The sequence below is a fragment of the Furipterus horrens genome, unplaced genomic scaffold, assembly GCF_987537825.1.
Source record: "Furipterus horrens unplaced genomic scaffold, mFurHor1.1.pri manual_scaffold_11, whole genome shotgun sequence".
NCBI classification, from domain to species: Eukaryota; Metazoa; Chordata; class Mammalia; order Chiroptera; family Furipteridae; genus Furipterus; species Furipterus horrens.
The window spans coordinates 76,308,923-76,325,859 of record NW_028327181.1 but is presented as its reverse complement, the minus strand read 5'-3'; the positions used below and the strand labels follow the sequence as shown (position 1 = coordinate 76,325,859).

At 52.6% G+C, this 16,937-nt stretch overlaps 2 protein-coding genes and 2 long non-coding RNA genes across 5 annotated transcripts; all 4 read right to left on the bottom strand.

Moving 5' to 3' along the window:
* Positions 1 to 23: 23 nt before the first annotated feature.
* LOC149998304 (uncharacterized) lies at positions 24 to 2,826 on the bottom strand. Its single transcript, XR_016507196.1, has 2 exons — positions 2,305 to 2,826; positions 24 to 664 (listed from the first exon to the last, which is right to left on the bottom strand). It is a non-coding gene; the product is annotated as an uncharacterized LOC149998304 (long non-coding RNA).
* Positions 2,827 to 5,102: 2,276 nt separating this feature from the next.
* HOXB7 (homeobox B7) lies at positions 5,103 to 8,583 on the bottom strand. Its single transcript, XM_090257230.1, has 2 exons — positions 8,075 to 8,583; positions 5,103 to 5,920 (listed from the first exon to the last, which is right to left on the bottom strand). The coding sequence occupies exons 1-2, from the start codon at positions 8,472 to 8,474 to the stop codon at positions 5,667 to 5,669; spliced, it is 654 nt and encodes a 217-aa protein (XP_090113356.1). The 5' UTR covers positions 8,475 to 8,583; the 3' UTR covers positions 5,103 to 5,666.
* Positions 8,584 to 8,904: 321 nt separating this feature from the next.
* On the bottom strand, positions 8,905 to 9,556 carry LOC149998302 (uncharacterized). The gene is made up of 2 exons (XR_016507197.1): positions 9,395 to 9,556; positions 8,905 to 9,151 (listed from the first exon to the last, which is right to left on the bottom strand). It is a non-coding gene; the product is annotated as an uncharacterized LOC149998302 (long non-coding RNA).
* A 285-nt stretch (positions 9,557 to 9,841) lies between these two features.
* On the bottom strand, positions 9,842 to 12,260 carry HOXB8 (homeobox B8). Of its 2 annotated transcripts, none has more exons than XM_090257227.1 (2): positions 11,792 to 12,260; positions 9,842 to 10,966 (listed from the first exon to the last, which is right to left on the bottom strand). In XM_090257227.1, the coding sequence occupies exons 1-2, from the start codon at positions 12,213 to 12,215 to the stop codon at positions 10,659 to 10,661; spliced, it is 732 nt and encodes a 243-aa protein (XP_090113353.1). In that variant the 5' UTR covers positions 12,216 to 12,260; the 3' UTR covers positions 9,842 to 10,658. The 2 variants fall into 2 exon arrangements, with proteins under 2 accessions (XP_090113353.1, XP_090113354.1); XM_090257228.1 differs by having other exon boundaries at positions 9,842 to 10,963.
* Positions 12,261 to 16,937: the final 4,677 nt, after the last annotated feature.

Genomic DNA, 16,937 nt, shown 5'->3' with positions numbered 1-16,937 from the left:
CCACACTCCCTTTCAGACACCAACAGTTTCCATAAAATTAGGCTTCATTCCTTCATCACGGACTCGCCAGCCAAGGCACTGGCAAGACCCACCAGTAAAACCAGGAGGACACAGACCGGGTTGTCTTTTGACAACGGAGTGGAACTGCGGGGCCGGCCGGCGCCTCCTCTACTAGCCCCTCCCTTGGCAGAAAAGAAAACCAAATAAACCTTGAACAGCCTTGGCCTCGGATCTCCCGAGCGGCCCGGACGATCCCCTCTTGCGCTTGCGGTGGGGGGCGAAGACTCGCCCGTTCAGGGCCCCCTGCCCGCGGGATACGGTATTAGTCCTCTTTAAATATGCCCTAGAAAAAGCCGCTTCTCCAGCCAGCCACCAGATTTGGAGACAGGATGGAGAGGGCGAGGAGGAAGGGACACTTGTTCTCTAATCACACACGGGCGCGCGGGAGCCAAGATTCAGCGGAAAGCGACAATCTGGGCCCGAAGTCCCAAGAATCCCGCCAAACCTGAGCGTCCAGGCTCCAGGCGTCGGGCACAATTCAGGCAGCTTCGCGGGGCTTTGCGGCGCCGTGGCCGCATGTCTCCGAACGGACGGTAGATGGCAGCAAACCGCATAATTTGGGTCACAGCAAACTGTCTAAGGGATGATTTACACCTTGCCGAGGCTATAGGAGAAAAAGACCTTTAGTCTGCGTGGGTTTAGGGAATTTTCCCTTTGAGATGAGGCTCCAGGTGCTGTGGGTGCTGGCAGAGAACTTCTCTGGATACGCACAGAGGGGTCCTCCAGGCACCCAGTCCTGGTCTGCTGGGAGGGCGTCTACCTGGGCCCCCAAGGGCCTCCTCCCATTCCACAAGTGGCTGAGTCCCTCTCTTCCCAGCTCAGGATTGAGAGGTCCAGTATCACCTTACACAGCCTCCAGACCCCACCATCCCTGTGCAAAACAGGCCTGAGGCTAAATGTTCTGCCTCTGGTCTTCAAGAAGAAAAAAGCAATCACCTAATCGTGCAAACCAAACTAAATCAGTCTCTCCTACCCTCCGCGCCCAGTCTCTTATCTCTTGGTTTGCAGCTTCCTCAGAAGCCCTCTCACTCTATTTTCAAGTCTTCATCTAGAGGCTTCGCTTTCTTCCACCCCACCAGCTACTTTAGGAATCTGGGTCTCCAGCCCAAAGATTCCCCCACCCCCACCCCCAGGAGGCCTGGCTGGGGGATGAAATCAGGCGCCCGAGGGACAGGGCTAGTTTTCTGAGCTCAGCGCCAGGGAACTTTCTAGCTTGGATACCATTATGTCCCCTAATTGGGTTTCCTTTTTATTTTCTTCTCTTTTTTTGTTTTTGTTTTTGTTTATAAGCCTAAAACAACACACTAAACAGCTTCTTCACAATGACCCGGTTTGGATCCAGGAAAGTTTGAAATGTTTCAACATCAGATACATGCATGCCATTTTCTCCTCCACCGAAATCTACACACCCTCATACCAATAAAACACAAGTACTGTAATAGAATCAATATTGCACAGAAACCAATACACTGTAACCTACCGCATTAAAACCCACAAAATTGTCTCCCTGCAGAGCGAGGCTCCCTCCTGTGGGAGTGGCGAGAGACCTGGGCATTCTCAGGCAGGCTTCCTGGGGGGGGGGTGTCCCTCGGTTTGGGTGCCTCCACTTATAGCCCTTTAATTTCAGAAATGTCTCTGAAGGGAGGTAATGAGCATTTCTCTGTAAACTGTTCTTTCTGTCTCTCTCTAGCCACCTCCTAGCCCTCGCCGCTGGCCTCTTTGGAGATTCCAGGCCCTCCAGAGACCAGGACGTCCCTCGGTGCCACCGCCCCTCTGGCCAGTGCTGCTGGGAAACTGTCGATACCTGAACTGGGCAAGAGAACAACACGGGGGCAATTGGGGGAGGCTGAAACAAGGAAGGGAAGGATGATGGGAGGGGGTGGAGGCACAAATCCACAGAGGCTGTAGCTACTGGCTTCTGTGGGTGCCCTAAAGCTCAGAACCCCCATCCTCTCTTTGGCAACCCCCTCTTCCTTGAGCCTCTCTTCCCAGCTTAAAAAGGCAGTTTAGAGCTCGCCTCCGTGGCCTCTTTCAGTTCCTCCTCCCATCTTCCCTGCCTTGGCTCCCCCTCCAGGAAGCAGCCACCCCTCTCTCTGCCACAGAATTTCCTGGGAAGCCTCTCCCTGTAGCACCCAAAGATGGGGTTCAGCCCCGTCTTGGACAGCGGAGAGGGGAGACAAACACAGGCCCCACCTACAAAATTGAGGCAAAATAATAATACGAGAATCGTAGAATCTCCCTTACCTTTGAAGACCTTGAGGTTTCTTTCCTCCGATTGAAAGGGGTGGGGAGGAAGGAGGGGGAGGCAAAAGAGCGTTCGATTTCTTCTTCATCTTCCAGATAATATTGTCCCAACCTGAGAGCCGTCGCTTCCCCTTCTCTGACTTGGGAGAGAGTGTTTCGTTTTTCTGATATTTGCATAGAAAATGGAGTAAGTTCTGGCTTTGAAAAATGGTATCAGGCTGCAGTCCTGGGCAGATTATCCATTTACCCTCCATGATGACTAAAATCCCAGATCAGCAAAGAAATTAACTTAGGAATTAAAATTATTTTTGGTTCTCTCTTTTGTGTAATTCCCACCCCTCCTGGCCCCTCTCTCTCTCTCTCTTCTTTCTTCTCCCCCTCTCTCTTCCTCTCTCTCTCTCTCTCTCTCTCTCTCTCCTCTCTCTCTCTCTCTTTAGCTTTATCAAACTGATACTGAAGTATAAAAATATCAAGAGGCTGGAGCCCTGAAGGACGACAGTGCTCCGACCTAGGTGTGGTGTCCAAAAGAATGCTGCATTATAACCACCAGGGAAATGATAAAAAGTTCATGTTCACGATCGCCCGGCCACATGACCGGCGCCGGCCAATCGCTGGATTCAACCACTCATAAACTTCTATCACAAAGTTGTAAATTTTCATAAAACAACAAGGAATTTATTGCATTTCTTCATGGCTGCTCCACCAGCAACCCTTTTCTCAGTCGCCATCTTCTTTTCTTCTCCTTCTCGCTTTTTGGGAAAACCCCAGTCTGAGGAAGAGAGAGATTTGGGGTGCAGGCAATTAGGTTAAGGAGCCAAAAGGGTCCAGCTTGGAAAGGGGTTCTTTTTGGAACCTCCCTATTCTCACAGGAGCTCTGCCTCCTCTTTTAGTAAAAATTACCCCAAATACTCCATACAGACTGTTCCAAGGCAATTTTGGGTTGAGTCCGGAGCAGCAGCTGGTGTTCACAGTTGCCACTGCATCAGGGCAAAATGAAAGCTTCCTTGTCCCCTCTGCTCCTCTAAATGCCTCCTTATTCTTAGCCCTATTGATGGCGGGCCCCCTACCTATGAATCTTGTGGCTTTGTGGGTGTGGGGCCTCTAGATTCCCTAGGGCTTAGTTTTCCCCAAAGGAGGTAACGAGGCACTGATGGAGGCCAAGACAGACAGTGTAGAAACCGGATCTCGCCTCTGCACCCCAGAAACTGGAGGGGCTAAAGCAGGATCCCTGCTTCTGCCACCCAAATGCCTGCCTGCTCAGGTTCCCAGAGACAACTCCCTGTGCTCTCCAGGGGGTTCTGTGGTCATTAATAAGGGAAACTGTAGGTTTAGGGGTCTTTTACTTACAAATTCAAGTTAAACGGATTCTAAAATGCGCTGCCCTTCCAATGCTCTTTCTCCAGTCTGTCTGAATATTGTTCTTTAAATTTAAGTAATCAAGGGTTTATAAGAGAATAAATACTAAAAAACAGCTTCGCAGGTCTAGCTGCATAGACACCAACCTCCAGGGTTTTGTTCCTCAATTACGAAGTATTTTTAGAGCAAAAGCAGCCACAGGAACAACAAAATTCACCTCGCAAATTCCCAGCCCTCCTCAAATACACCGGTATTTTGAATTAAGCTACTAGTACCCAAATTCAGAAACGAAAAAACTTCTCCGAAAATGTCTTTCTTTTTTCTTTCTTTCTCCGTGCTCCGGAGGGGATTTCAGGTTGCTGGCAGCGCCGAGAACGGGGCGAAAGGTGCAGAGAAAGCCGACGGAGCTCCGGCGGGCGGCATGGCAGGCTCAGAGCACCGGATGCGGCCACACTAGCCGGTAAACTCGGTAAACCCGCGCCGCTCAGGTTCTCTTTCTCGCGGCTCAGTTACCCCCACGCACCATTTTAAAGTTTTATTTGGATCACTGTGTTAAGTTAGAACATATAAATTAAAACAAATGAGAGTTAAAATAAATGGAAATAAAAGAACCAAACAGCTCTCACGGAAAATATTTGCCGAGAGCCGGGGAGCCAGCCGGGGTCGCCCTGGCGTTGGAGGCCTCTCTAGGTCTCTGCTGCTGCTGGCCTGGCCTCAGCCCAAGGCGCCCAAGAGTCAGAGTGGATTTGGGTGGTCGTCTTCCCTTTCCTTAAGCTCTTCCTCTGTACAGGGCCCAGCGCTTAGCATTTCAGCTGTTTGTGCCCTGATAGCACTGCTCCAGCCCACAGTCTGGCTTGAAGGCCTGGTTGAGGAAATTTGTGGAATTGTAAGGGTTTTGTTTTGTTTTGTTTTGTTTTGTGAATGTGTGTGATTGAACATGTGGGCTCATGGATGTGTTTATTTGGGGGGCAAATGTGAATCTGTGTGTTTATAAACCAATGTGTGAATGTACATTGCTATGCATAAATGTGTCTGTGAGTGAGTGTGAATGTGTGTTTACTTGTGAGTGTGTGTGAACATGAATGCATGTGTCTGGGTGTGGATTGGGATACATAAATGCCTGTATGTGGATTTGTGATCATATGAATATGAGTGTTTCTTTGTGACTGTAAGTGACAAAGTATATATTTATTTATGTGTGACATCAGCCTGTAAATATGTGTGATTGTGTGCAATTGTGTATGTCACTATGTAAAAAAAAAATAAAAGGAAAGGGAACGTGTGAGTGATGTTGGGGTTCACTAGTTGGCACCCCCCAGAGCAGGGGCACCATGAATAAGAGCAGACCCCACTACAGAAATGGGGAAGCAGCAGAAGTTACAATACAGGGGTGCTGGGATGCATGGCTAACCCTCACTCTTTCCCAGAAAATAGAACATCTGTTTGTTTTTTAATTGTGTTTTATTTCTGCATTCTTCAGATACACGTAGAATGTAAAGAGGATAACAGCGGATGGAGGAGCAAGGAGCATTGGGCAGGGCAGGTGCATAGAGAGGACAACGGAGTTAGTGGGTCCTCAGGGCTCCCTAAGGCCCCTTCAGTGTGGCTACTGGGAAGCGGGGGGCGGCTCAGGGGGGCAGGGGAACAATACACATTAGTCCAGACCCACAGACCGCTAAAGACAGCGTTAAAGAAGGGGACTTACAAGACTGCAAAATTTTACAAAGACCTTACAATAGCGACATAGAAAAGGGGAAGCAAATTCCAGAAAGCTATAGAACAGGTAGATGATGTCCTTCCCATATTGTACAAAACAACCCCCCCAGAGGACTTTTCTATAGGTAGTTTTTCTTTTCAGTGTTAAGAAAACAAAATTTTACTTTGTCTCCTTACAAAAAATTCAACTGCTTTTCATTTAAATAGGGTTTTCCTTCTATTTGATTTGAGTTTCCTGGTTCAGTTCCCAGAGCTGGGCTTCTTCCTCTCTTCTACCCTTTCTCCATCCCTCACTCTTCCTCGTCCTCCTCCGCCTCTGCCTTGTCCTGATCAGTGGTTCCGGGGCCTGCGGTCTTGTTCTCCTTTTTCCACTTCATGCGGCGGTTCTGGAACCAGATCTTGATCTGTCTTTCGGTGAGGCAGAGCGCGTGCGCGATCTCGATGCGCCTCCGCCGTGTCAGGTAGCGATTGTAGTGAAACTCCTTCTCCAGCTCCAGGGTCTGGTAGCGCGTGTAGGTCTGGCGGCCTCGCTTGCGGTCAGTCCCTGTGCCCAGAGAGAGAGAGAGAGAGAGAGAGAGAGAAATCAGTGCGTGCGGAATAAAGCCCCAAGAGTGCCCGTCTTTCTCTTAGGCCCCGTGTGTGATTTGGAGTCAGTCGTTGGAAGAGTCCGTTTTCCCACTAAACCAAATTTTCACTTCCCATACCCCAGCGTATGCCTGCCCTCTTCCTCAGTGTGCAGACATTTCTACAGGCCTACCGAGGCAAATATCCCCATTTCCCAGCCAAGGAGTCTTCCAGCCTAGAGCTTCTGAACCCAACATCTAAACTGCTGGCTGTTAAAGGCCCAGTACCTAAGGGGTGTATGTGGAATGAAGGGATCTTAATCCCTCCATCACCCTCAGGACCAGGGAGCCCGAGCCTCCCCTCTTGGATGCTGGCTCTGATGGTCTTTGAGGTAGGGGGCAATAGAAACCACACTAGTGACCCTGAAGTAAAGCTCTAGGTCTGGCCTGAGTGCTTTACCTCCCCTGCACCCACCCCCAGAAAAGGAGACAAAGGACTCTCACAGGTCCAGTTCTCCTCCTTCCCTCCCCCAGCCTACTGTGGAGTGAGGAGTTGGGGAGAATTTGCAGATTTCCGTGGACCATGGAGTTTGTCAGAGAGCAGCTACCCTCTGATGACCATTTTCCAGAGAGTGGCTGAGGTTTTGACAGGGCCAGGCTCTCCCACCTGCCCACCTGCCCAGAGAACCCAGCTCTCCAAAGAAATCTTTGGGCCTACAGGAAGGCACAGAGGGAGAGTAGAGACAGCAGTCTGGGTTGGGATGGACCATAAAGTATACAGGTGGTGGGGGCTGAGGGACAGATGAAAGCTTCCCAGGTTAGGCCCCAAACCCAGAGGAGGCTTTGAGGAGGTTGTACTGGGGGAGGTGCTGGTGCCAGCCCTCCAGGGAAGAAGCCTGTGGGAGGGGGGACTAGGGGCCCTAATTTCAGGTCAGATAAAAGCCAAGTTGAAATGTTTATGAGCAGAAAAATTTGGGCTTTGATAAGTCAACTGAAAAGGCAGTTGAATTACGGAGCAGGTAATGGGGATCGTGACCATCAATACTGATGGTGTAAGAGCTGGGCTTCTCCTGGCCCTCAACCCTGGCTGGATTGGGAGCCTCCGTCCACAAGTCCTGGGCCTTCTGAATCTTAGGGTTGGCCCCTGAGTCTAGGGCAGCATTAATCAGGATGTCTGGGAAAGGCTTGTCAGGAAACCCCATGGAGCACCTGGTCTCTTGGTGTTCCTGCAGCAACTGGCCTGTACTTTGTAACTCTTGATTTGACTCCATAAAGTCTTAGTGCCTCCCCCAAAAGGACCTACTCACTCTTCTGGAATAATATCTGCAAACTTGTTGGCCAGTTCTCTAGGGTGCTTAGGAGCCCTAGGAAGGGCACCTGAGGAAGCCAGTTGTATTTCCATGAGGCCTCTGCCCTTTTCTCTAGTTCTCCTGCTGCCCTCTTCCCAAGTTCACTGGAGGGTCAGGAGCCTCATCTCTCTTGGCCTCAGCAAGCCCCCCTTTCCACCTGCCTCTCTGGCTCTATGTCCCAGGCTGGATCCTAATCTCGCACACCGCCTCCTCCTGCCAGGCCTCTAGAGCCCACCTCTAATTGTCCAGAAGGGAATAATGGGGAAGCAGGGTTGGCTGGGAAGGAAGGGGGAGGGGAGATTTGCTCAGTGCTGCAGCCCCCCTCCCCTAAACCATATCCGAGCTGGGACTGGGGGACACACCCTGAGCTGAGATCGTCAGCGGGGAGAGGGAGAGGGGGAGGACCTTTAATGGCTATTCTCTGCAAACCCCAGCCTTCCTCCGCAAGACAAACGGCCTCGTCTCCAGCCCGTGCTGGCTCGGCTGATAAATATTTAAAGCTAAAAGGCTGGGAGGAAGAGTGGGGGGCGAGCTGGGGGCTCTCAGCGCCACGGCGTCGGCAGACAGAGATCCGCCGGGAAGCAAAGCGAGCCTAAGAGCACCAAGCAAAAATGGGGGTGGAGGCAGTGTGCCGGGTCGCGGTCAAGGGGGTGCCGCGTCCCCAAGGCCCACCTCCTGCTGGGAGCACTGTGGACGTGGAAAGGGGCAGTTGGCCGGGAAAGGGGCATCTTCCGGGGAATGTGCCCGGGCCCCTGCGACTCGGGACGGCTCGGTGCGCGGCGTTACCTGAGCTTCGCATCCAGGGGTAGATCCGGAAGTTACTCTCGGCCGCCAAGTCCGAGTCTCTCTGCTCCTTGGCGCCCGCCGCCTTGGCGGGGTCGCCGAGACACACCCCGGAGAGGCTCTGCTTAAAGGGTGCGCAGTGCATGTTGAAGGAACTCGGCTCGAGCCCGTAGCCGGCCGCGTAGACGCCGGCTGCACTCTGGCCTGCCATGCCCCCCCCGCCGGGGTACAAGCCCTGCATCGAGGCGGCGAAGGAAGCGCCCGACCCCGCTCCATAGCCCGGGCGCTGGGAGTTGGAAGCAAACGCGCAAGAAGTTTGTTCGGGGAAGGCTCCGGTGGCGAAAACCGAACTTGCGGCTGGATATTTAGAAAATAAAGCATTCGCATAATACAATGAACTCATAATTTGGCCGGATGATTTGTAGGCAGGGACGTTTTAGTGTCGGTTTTACGAGATTCCTTGATATATTACAGAATTAGAGTCCAGATTTACACCAAAAAGGACCCCCTTTTTCCTCTCTGGACCACGTGACCCCTCTCACGTGACGTCCCCTCCGCCAATAGATGGGCAGCCTCCCCACGGCTCCCGGTAATGTGGAAAAAATTGTGTGGCGTTGGATTTATAAAATATGATCAATAATGAATGGGGAAGCCAAGCCCTGTGGAATGGAACTGGGGGCTCAAGGGCTGCTGTCGACCCCCGTGGGCTGGAGACAGCTTGCAGGCGAGATTTGGAGAGGAAGGGTTTGAGTGGAAAGGAAAACAGCTTCCGAGCGACCCATGTTGTCGCCCCCACCTCTCCTTCCCAGCCCGTTACACAGCGAGAAACAAACTCAGGGACTGCACCCAACGGGGCGGGTGGGTGCGTGCAGGTCAGATCTTTATTAATCAGGACCAGTTCTGCCTGGCTAGACCTTTGGGGGACTTCAGCCCGGTTATCCCAGGTGAGGAACGAGGTGAGCCCGGCGTCAGGCTCTCTCGGTGCCCCAGACACACGGGCAGGAAAGGAGCCAGGCTTCGTGAGTGTCCTAAAGGCGCGGGGTCCAGTCCAAGGGCGTTGGATGCTGCGGTTTCTGGTGGCTTAGAAGAAAGTTTAAAATTAAAATTAAAAAAAAGGAGGGGGTTGGGTGAGTGGGAAGAGAAAGGAAGGGAGGAGGGCGGTTCGGTACGCTGCTCTTCTGGTTCCGGGAGGCGGGTGCCTCTGTCGAGCGGCTGCCTGAGAAGCAGAGGGAGCGAAGGAAGGGAGGCGGCGAGCCACGGGCCTGGGAGCTGGGCATAGGTGGCCAAGTTCCAGAGAGGGAGAGGCAGGGAAGAGCAACTCACCTCTCCTCCTGCTCCCCCACCAGAGTCCGAGAAAAATAAAAATATATAAGCTTGGTTCAGCAGCCCTGCACTCCACCTTCCTCCCCCCACCCACACCCACACAGAGGGCACACAGAAACAAAGGGGAAGGTGGTAGGATATAGCCACCAGCCCCTGCGCATCTCTCTAGCTTGACCAGGGCTCGGGGTCTCCAGGGCCACGTAGCCTCGGAACGCGAAGGGTGGGGGCTTCTCTTGGCTCCCCTCCCTCGTTCCTCTCTCCTCCAATCACGTGCAGCCGCCTCCCTCACCCCTGGTGCCCCTGAGCCAAGGGACTCGCACCACCTGCCTCCAGCCCCCGCCCCCTCCTCTGTAGGGCCTGGCCTGGCAGGCGCAGGAGGCCTGTGACCGGCTTCCCCCAGCTCTGCAAGGCGCCGGGAGCAAATGAAGAGCGCGGGCCTGGCCAGTCTCGGGTTCTCGCTTGTAAACTTTATTGTAACTCTTCCGCCCTTTTCAGGCGCAGACAACAGAAGAAAGTATAGAGGAACAACAAAATATATAATTAGCCCTCCCTCCCCCCCCAATAAAGCAATTCACGGATACAAGATACATTCTCTTCACAGTAAACCTAAGAACACTTTTAACAATTGCCCACAGCGCGCATGCTAACTAAAGTAACCTCTTTTAAGAAACACTTAAGACAAAATTGTCAAATCAAAAGGGGGGGGGAGCAAGAGAGAAAGCCAGCGAGCTAGGGAAGGCAACAGGGAGAGAGGGCTGGGAGGAGAAAATGAGGAAGGGGAGGGGAAGAGAAAGAGAGAAAGAGAGAGGGAGACAGAAAGAATTACGGCGTGAATAGGCAGTTTCATGTTGTTGGGAGAACTTAGCAGAAATCGGTACCTCGGTCATTACAAAGAAGCACGTTCAAAGGAAAAGAGACCATTGCACAAGGAGGCTTTTTACATGGGGCGGGGGCGGGGGCGAGGGCTCAGCCAAGCCGCAGCCGCTCACCCTCGCTGGGCGAGGGAGTCCTTGCTTACAATCCTTGTCTTTCCCCACGGCCCCCAAGAGAAGGGAAGGAAATCCACGGTAGCTCACACACAGAAGCTATTACGAGATACTACCACTAGCGGGGACTGGCGCGGTGGGGACGCTGCGGTGGGAGGCCAAGCTCCAGGCCCCGCTCGCGGGACCAGAGCTCTCTCGGGCAGGGGCGGGCGGCCGCGGGGCGGTCGGGAGACCCGCGGACGGAGAACCGCCGCGGCCCTGGCAGTCCCAGTTGGAGCCTACTTCTTGTCGCTCTTCTGCGCGTCGCCCTCCTCCGCCGCCTCCGGGGCCCGCTCCAGCTTCTGTTTCTCCAGCTCCTCCTGCTCACATTTGCTGCTGGGGAACTTGTCTTTGTTGTTTTCTTTTTTCCACTTCATCCTCCGGTTCTGGAACCAGATTTTGACCTGTCTCTCTGTCAGTCCCAGCGCATGCGATACCTCGATCCGCCGCTTGCGAGTCAGATAGGGATTAAATAGGAACTCCTTCTCCAGCTCCAGAGTCTGGTAGCGGCTGTAGGTCTGTCGGCCTCGCCTGCGTCCGGCGGCTGCTGGGAAGGGGGGAAAGGGCGAGACAGAGGGCGGAGAGGGTGGGGGAGGGGACAGAGATGGAGAAGGTTGGAAGATTCGTGAACCAGCCTTGGAGACCAGTATAATAAGGGCAAGAGACCTTCTACCCAGCGCGGGGGAGGGGGGCGCTACGAGGCCGTGGTCAGCGGGGGCGGGGGTGTGTGTGTGTGAGGGGGAATCAGACACCACTGAATTTAAGGGAGCCAGAAGGGGAAGCCCCCTCCCCGGGTAACAGGCACCAGAGAGTGGGGTAGGGATGGTTCAAATCTATTAAAAGTGCCATAAACTTTAGAAGGAAGGATGTGAAGGAGGGGGAAAATAAGAATAAAAAAGCCGGGATGGGAACGAATGGACCCACCTTGAAAAGCCCCCAGAGCCTCTGCCCCAGAAGAAAAGTTTCTTCAGGGTAATTAAACTATAAAGCAATTGAGAAGTGCAAAAGTTGAGCGCCCCCACTCCCACCACCCTCTCTCCACTACCACCCATAAAACAGTAAAAGGGGGAAAAGGAGGGGGGGGAGGAAAGCAAGGCGGGGTGAGGGGTTTATGGATTCAGGAAATGTCTCTTAGAGACCCTCCTTCAAGGGAAACCAAAAAAAGAAAAAAGAAAGAAAGAAAGAAAAAGAAAAAAGAAAGGAAGAAAGAAGAGGAAGGGAGGAACGAAGGAAGGAAGAAAAGAAGTGGGAGGCCATCTGAATGGAGCAGCAGGCAGGTCGAACAGGAGCTGGAGGAAATGAGCCCGGCCTGTCCGGCCCCCTGCCCGGCCTTGGGCCCTCAGGTCTCCCTCCCGCCCCGCCGCGAGCTCACCTTGCGGGCGCATCCAGGGGAAGAGCTGAGTGGGCGACGGGCTCTGCTCTGAGCCCTCGGCCTCCTCGCCCAGGCCGCTGGCGGCAGCGAGCTTGCAGTCAGCGTACTGCACCAGGTCTGGATCCTGCGCACCAAACAGGCTCTGCCGCTGCAGCGGGTCGTAGCCGTAGAAGTTGCCTGGATCCCCGTGGCACGCCACGGCGCACGGGTTTTGCTGGTAGGGAGCCGTGGACAGCGACGACGGCCCGTGGTAGAACTCCTGGATTTGCGACGGGTGCTGGAAGCTGCCGCCGCTGCTGGGACCGTACACCACGGTGGGTCGGCCGCCCAGGTCCTGGGCGAAGCCGCAGTCATAATAATTGGGGCGCAGGGACTCCCCGGTTTTGTATTTGGAGAACAGTGAGTTGACGAAATAAGAGCTCATTTTATTGAATTTTGAAGCGGCGGCGGCGGCGGCGGCGGCTGTAGTTGGGGGCTGTTGGGGAGGGGGTGGGGAGGGGGAAAGGGAGGGAGAGAGAGAAAAAAACGCGGATTCGCCGGCTCCTAGTCACCCTCGCCAGGAAAGGAGAGGGAAAGGGAGGAGGAAAAAAAAGAAAAGAAAGAAAAGGCGAAGAAGATCTCGAAGCCACCACACTTTTTGTGATTTCCAGGAACAGAAAAGGACAGAGAAGCCTCCAAAAGTCTAAGCTTGCATGGCAGCCGCGGCTCGCTCGCCCTCCCCCCACCCCCCACCCCCCAAACAAAAATATACCGCCACTTAAAGAGGTCCTCGCTTTACATTTCGAAGAAAGGATGCCAGTTCATAAACAGTTTTCGGTGATTTACTTCCCTGCAAATGAGTTGTTTCATATTTTGCACTGTCTTTTCATGATCATTTGCATCCATTAGAGACCCCGCATCCTATTGGCTTCTCCGTACTCCTCCCGGACAGAACGCAGAGCGAGGGTGAGAGCGAGGAGAGCGAGCGAGAGAGAGAGCTAGAGCGAGAGAGCGCCAGGGAGTGAGGAGAGAGCGAGGGGGGGAAAGGAGGGGAAGAAAAAAAAAAAAAAACACCCAGGGAGAGAGAGGGGGAGGGGGGAGAGGGAGAGGGGGTGAGAGAGAATGAATACGGATTAAATCTGTTTAACTACCTACATTAATGAGATATCTCTCTCCTCACAACAAATCAAATACCTTCGCAGACCACCCCCAAAGACTGATGTGGGGGAGTCACGGAAAAAGCCACGCACACACACAGACACAACGCGCCAGGCGTAGGCACGCTGTTAATTTCGTGATTTTAACGAGGCAGTTGGAGTCTTTTTAAATGTCAGGGTCGCTTCGGAAAAATGTAAAAGAACACGGTTTAATTGCGCCGAGTTTTAAAAGGTCCTATAAATGTAATTGGTATTTTAATACAAGTTATCAAATCATACAGCTTCCTCTCCTAAACATATTTTCAAACAAACGAGGTAGTCATATTTAAAGCTTTAATGATCAATTTTCTTATTATTGATAAAGGTTTAACTATCATGTGGAGGGAATTGGCTGAGTAACTGGTCCCCCCAAAAAACGGCTGTAAACTCTTTAACAAACTATAAAACGCAATAAAGCTGGAGTCTGTTGTTGTTTATGCCGCAGCGCATAAAAGCTGTTAGCATTTTACGAGTTCTTTCCTCTACAGCTATAAAACTGCAGCTTCGATCGCCCCCGCCGCCCGACTGCGGCACGGTGGGGGTGACGAAGCCGAAATGAAAACGTTTATGGGTTTCTTCGGCGCAAACGGTGACTTTCCCGAGATTTTTGCCTTCTTCAGCTGTGGCAGCACCTGTCCCACCCCCTCTCTGGAGCCCTCAAACCACCCCCTCTATGCCCCACCCAGACCACTCACGAACTTTCCCCTATTAAACAAATAAGCACGGATTTTCTTTGAAACAGGGGTCTGGGAGGGCATGAGGAGGGACCAAAACAGGGCAAAGAAACTTTCTGGTTAATGGGCAGTCGTGAGGCACTGAGCAAAGTTCCTTCTGCAACTGAGGATTTTGCAGTTTTGCACAGCCTCATTTGGGGGAGTACCGGAATGGAGTGGAGGTCTTCAGAAGGCAACTGGGCCCAGTAGGCACTTGGAGGGACCAACTTTGTGTGATGGGAGAGGGACCTGATGCCACCAGCAGGATGACACCCAGTTGGGCTGCCCCACTCCTACACCCAGGCCTTGGGACCCAGTAACCAAGCCCAATTGGCTGCCAGCCTTTGCAGCACCCTAGGATGAGAGGGCATCACTAAAACCATCAGCACATCAAAGGGAGGGAAGGAAAATAGGGGACTCCGCTGGGCACTGAGACCCTGGCACCTGGCCTTGCTGCCCGCTGTCCTGTACCCTCCTCTGCCCTAGGCAGTGGCTGTATGGTTCGTATGAAGGGGACACCTTTTAGCTTTCAGCGGCACTTGAGCCACTGTCACTGCCTAAACTGACCTTGGGGTAGAGGGGATGTAGATGCAGCAAGGCCACTGAGTCCCCCATTTTCTCCTCTCCTCCCCCTTAGGGAGCCTGTAGTTAAGCTCTCCCTCCAGACCAGAGTGCCTGGGGCCTGGAACAGACTGCAGTATTGAACTGACTTGGTGCCATATTCTCATGCCGGTGGCCTTTTCTGGGCCTTTCACCGGGCCTGGTGACAATGGTGACTAGGCTTTAGAAGGCTCTGCTCTCAGGGTCTGAACCAATAGTCTCCTGAAGGGGCTCACTGGCCAGAGGAAAGGAAAAAAAGAAAGAAGGGAGAGAAAGAAGAGAAAATTTCTAGCAACAAAGGTGGAGGTTTTACAAATACATTCAATTGTTTATTTAGGCGAGAGGTTTGCTATATATTCAGAGGGTGATTTTGGGGGATTGGACTCACCCTAACCTTTGTCAAAATGAAACCATCGCCTTCTAAAGGGAAGTTACCATGGGGGCCACTTGGTCCTTCGAAAGTGAATGTGGAGAAAGGAAGAAGGCTGACAGGGAGAGAGAAAGGAGAGAAGGACAGGAAAGGTCTTGAATCTTCGGCCCAGGACTAAGGGGGCAGTGAGGCAGTGAAGGGAGAGTTAAGTTGCTGCCGAAGCGAACATTTTTATCAAGTGTGGTGGATTTTACGGTCATGATTTGAGGACTCACCAGTGAGGTAGAAATTCAATGGTTTGTTCTAAATCAACCCTACACCGTGCCAGAAATTCCTGATGGAAGGAAAATGTTTGTTATAGGAAAAAACAAGAAAGAGCAAGGAGATAATTTATAAACACCCAACGAAGCGCAGATTTATTAGAGAAACTCAGGTTGAGAAACTCCGCTGGCCTCTTCGCACCTGCTCCTAGGGGAAAAAAGGAGAGGCCGGTGCCGGGCTAATTTTAAGGAGACAGGGAATATCTATTTCACGCTCAGGTTTGTCCCTATGAGGGGCACGGAGGGGACTGGGCCAGGAGGAAATAGGAGATATGGAATCAAAGGGGCTATGGGCAGGCAGCCCTCGGTTTTCAGAACGAAAAACTCCCGGAGTCCAGGCCTCCCGCTGCTAAATTGTGAAAGGACCCGTGCGGCCCACGTTTGCGCCCAGAGCTGTAGCTCACACCTGGAAACCACGGACCGCGGGGGAAAACCGAGCTCCTACTCCCTGACGCCACCGTTCCTGCTCCTACACGCTTTCGCAAACCGCGCAAGTTTTCGTGGCTCAACTTGGGGCGCGCAGAACAATCCGAAGAAACACTGGAGCTTTCCCGCACCTCGCGGTTCCGGGGAGCCCCTGCCCCGCGCCTGAGCCAGCCCGACGCGCGTTCAGCCCACAGACACTTACAAAGGCTCCTGAAGCCTCGGTCCTTGCGGAGCCCGCCTCGCCGACTGTGGGCACCTCCAATCCCCACCAGAAGCATGGATCCATTTCCCCTAAAATGATCCCCACCCTCCGGGCTGGCTCACCCGGTTGGTTCCCTCTCCTGTCGCCGATGCGGGCAGCAGATTTCCCGCAGCTTCCTCTCCATCTGACCTTCTTCTGCCGGTTCTCCCCTCTCACCTGACTTGTTCACCCGCATCCGCATACCTTCCTGTTGCTCCCCTCCCCAGAAAACTCATTTCCCCCCGAACTAATTCTCCTCTTTTATTTAGACCCATTATTGCTATTATTATTATTACTACTACTACTACTACTATTATTTTTCCCGTTCTCATGCATTTGTTGCCCCACCGAACACTGCAACTGGATGGATGAGAAGCACTGAGCCCTCCTCCTGGGGGAAATTCAGAAAATTGACCATTTGAGGAGAGGGGGGCAATACCAGCACATCTGAAATCTATAAAATGGGGGAAACAGCCATAATGAACCTTCTATTTTTATTATGCGCAAATTATTCATGACTTCTGGTAGCGTTCAGTTCTTTAAATTCAGGGCCAACTAAGGTGAGATGTGCAGCCGCCAGCCCCTGCAACCGCCGCGCCGGGGATTTTCACGTGGAGCAAGGTTGCCATCTAGCGGCCATCTGAGAAAAGGCGCCGTCGCCACCGACTGCCAGTTTCTCTGAGAGCCAGCCACCCAGGCGACAAGCGGGGAGAAACTTTCATTATCGGCAGAAAAAGGGGAGGGAAACAAGAGCAGAAAAGAGAAAAGGCATCGGAAATCAGGAAGTGGTTCATAAAATTGTAAAGATTAGCTAAAAAAAAAAATAAAAGGTTCAGAGAGTGGGGAGATAAAGAAAAAGTAAGCCATAAGCGTTTTTCTCTCCTGCTCCCCATTTCAAGACCCAAATTTCTGGCGGAGAACTCCAAGCAGTGCACCGTTAATGGCCCGTAAAAGGGGGTAGCCGATGACTTTTCAAACGAACACGATTGTTTCAAATTCTGAGGAGAAACAATTGGGCTTTTTGTAGGGGGGAGAGGAGGCCTGAGAGGGTGGAATGGGACTGTAAAAGGATCAAGAGGTTGCCCCGCGCCCAGACGTCTGGCCACGCCGGACCTGTGTGTGTGTGTGTGTGTGTGTGTGTGTGTGTGTGTGTGTGTGTGTGTGTGTGTGTGTGTGTGTGTGTGTGCAGGGGTTTTCTTTATGACGTCTGATTCTCGAGGGGGTGTGAAGAACAAAGACAAGAGTCCCGATTGCGTTCGCTAAAGCATTTTTGACAACAAAGTGTTTTTTTCTCCCCCTCT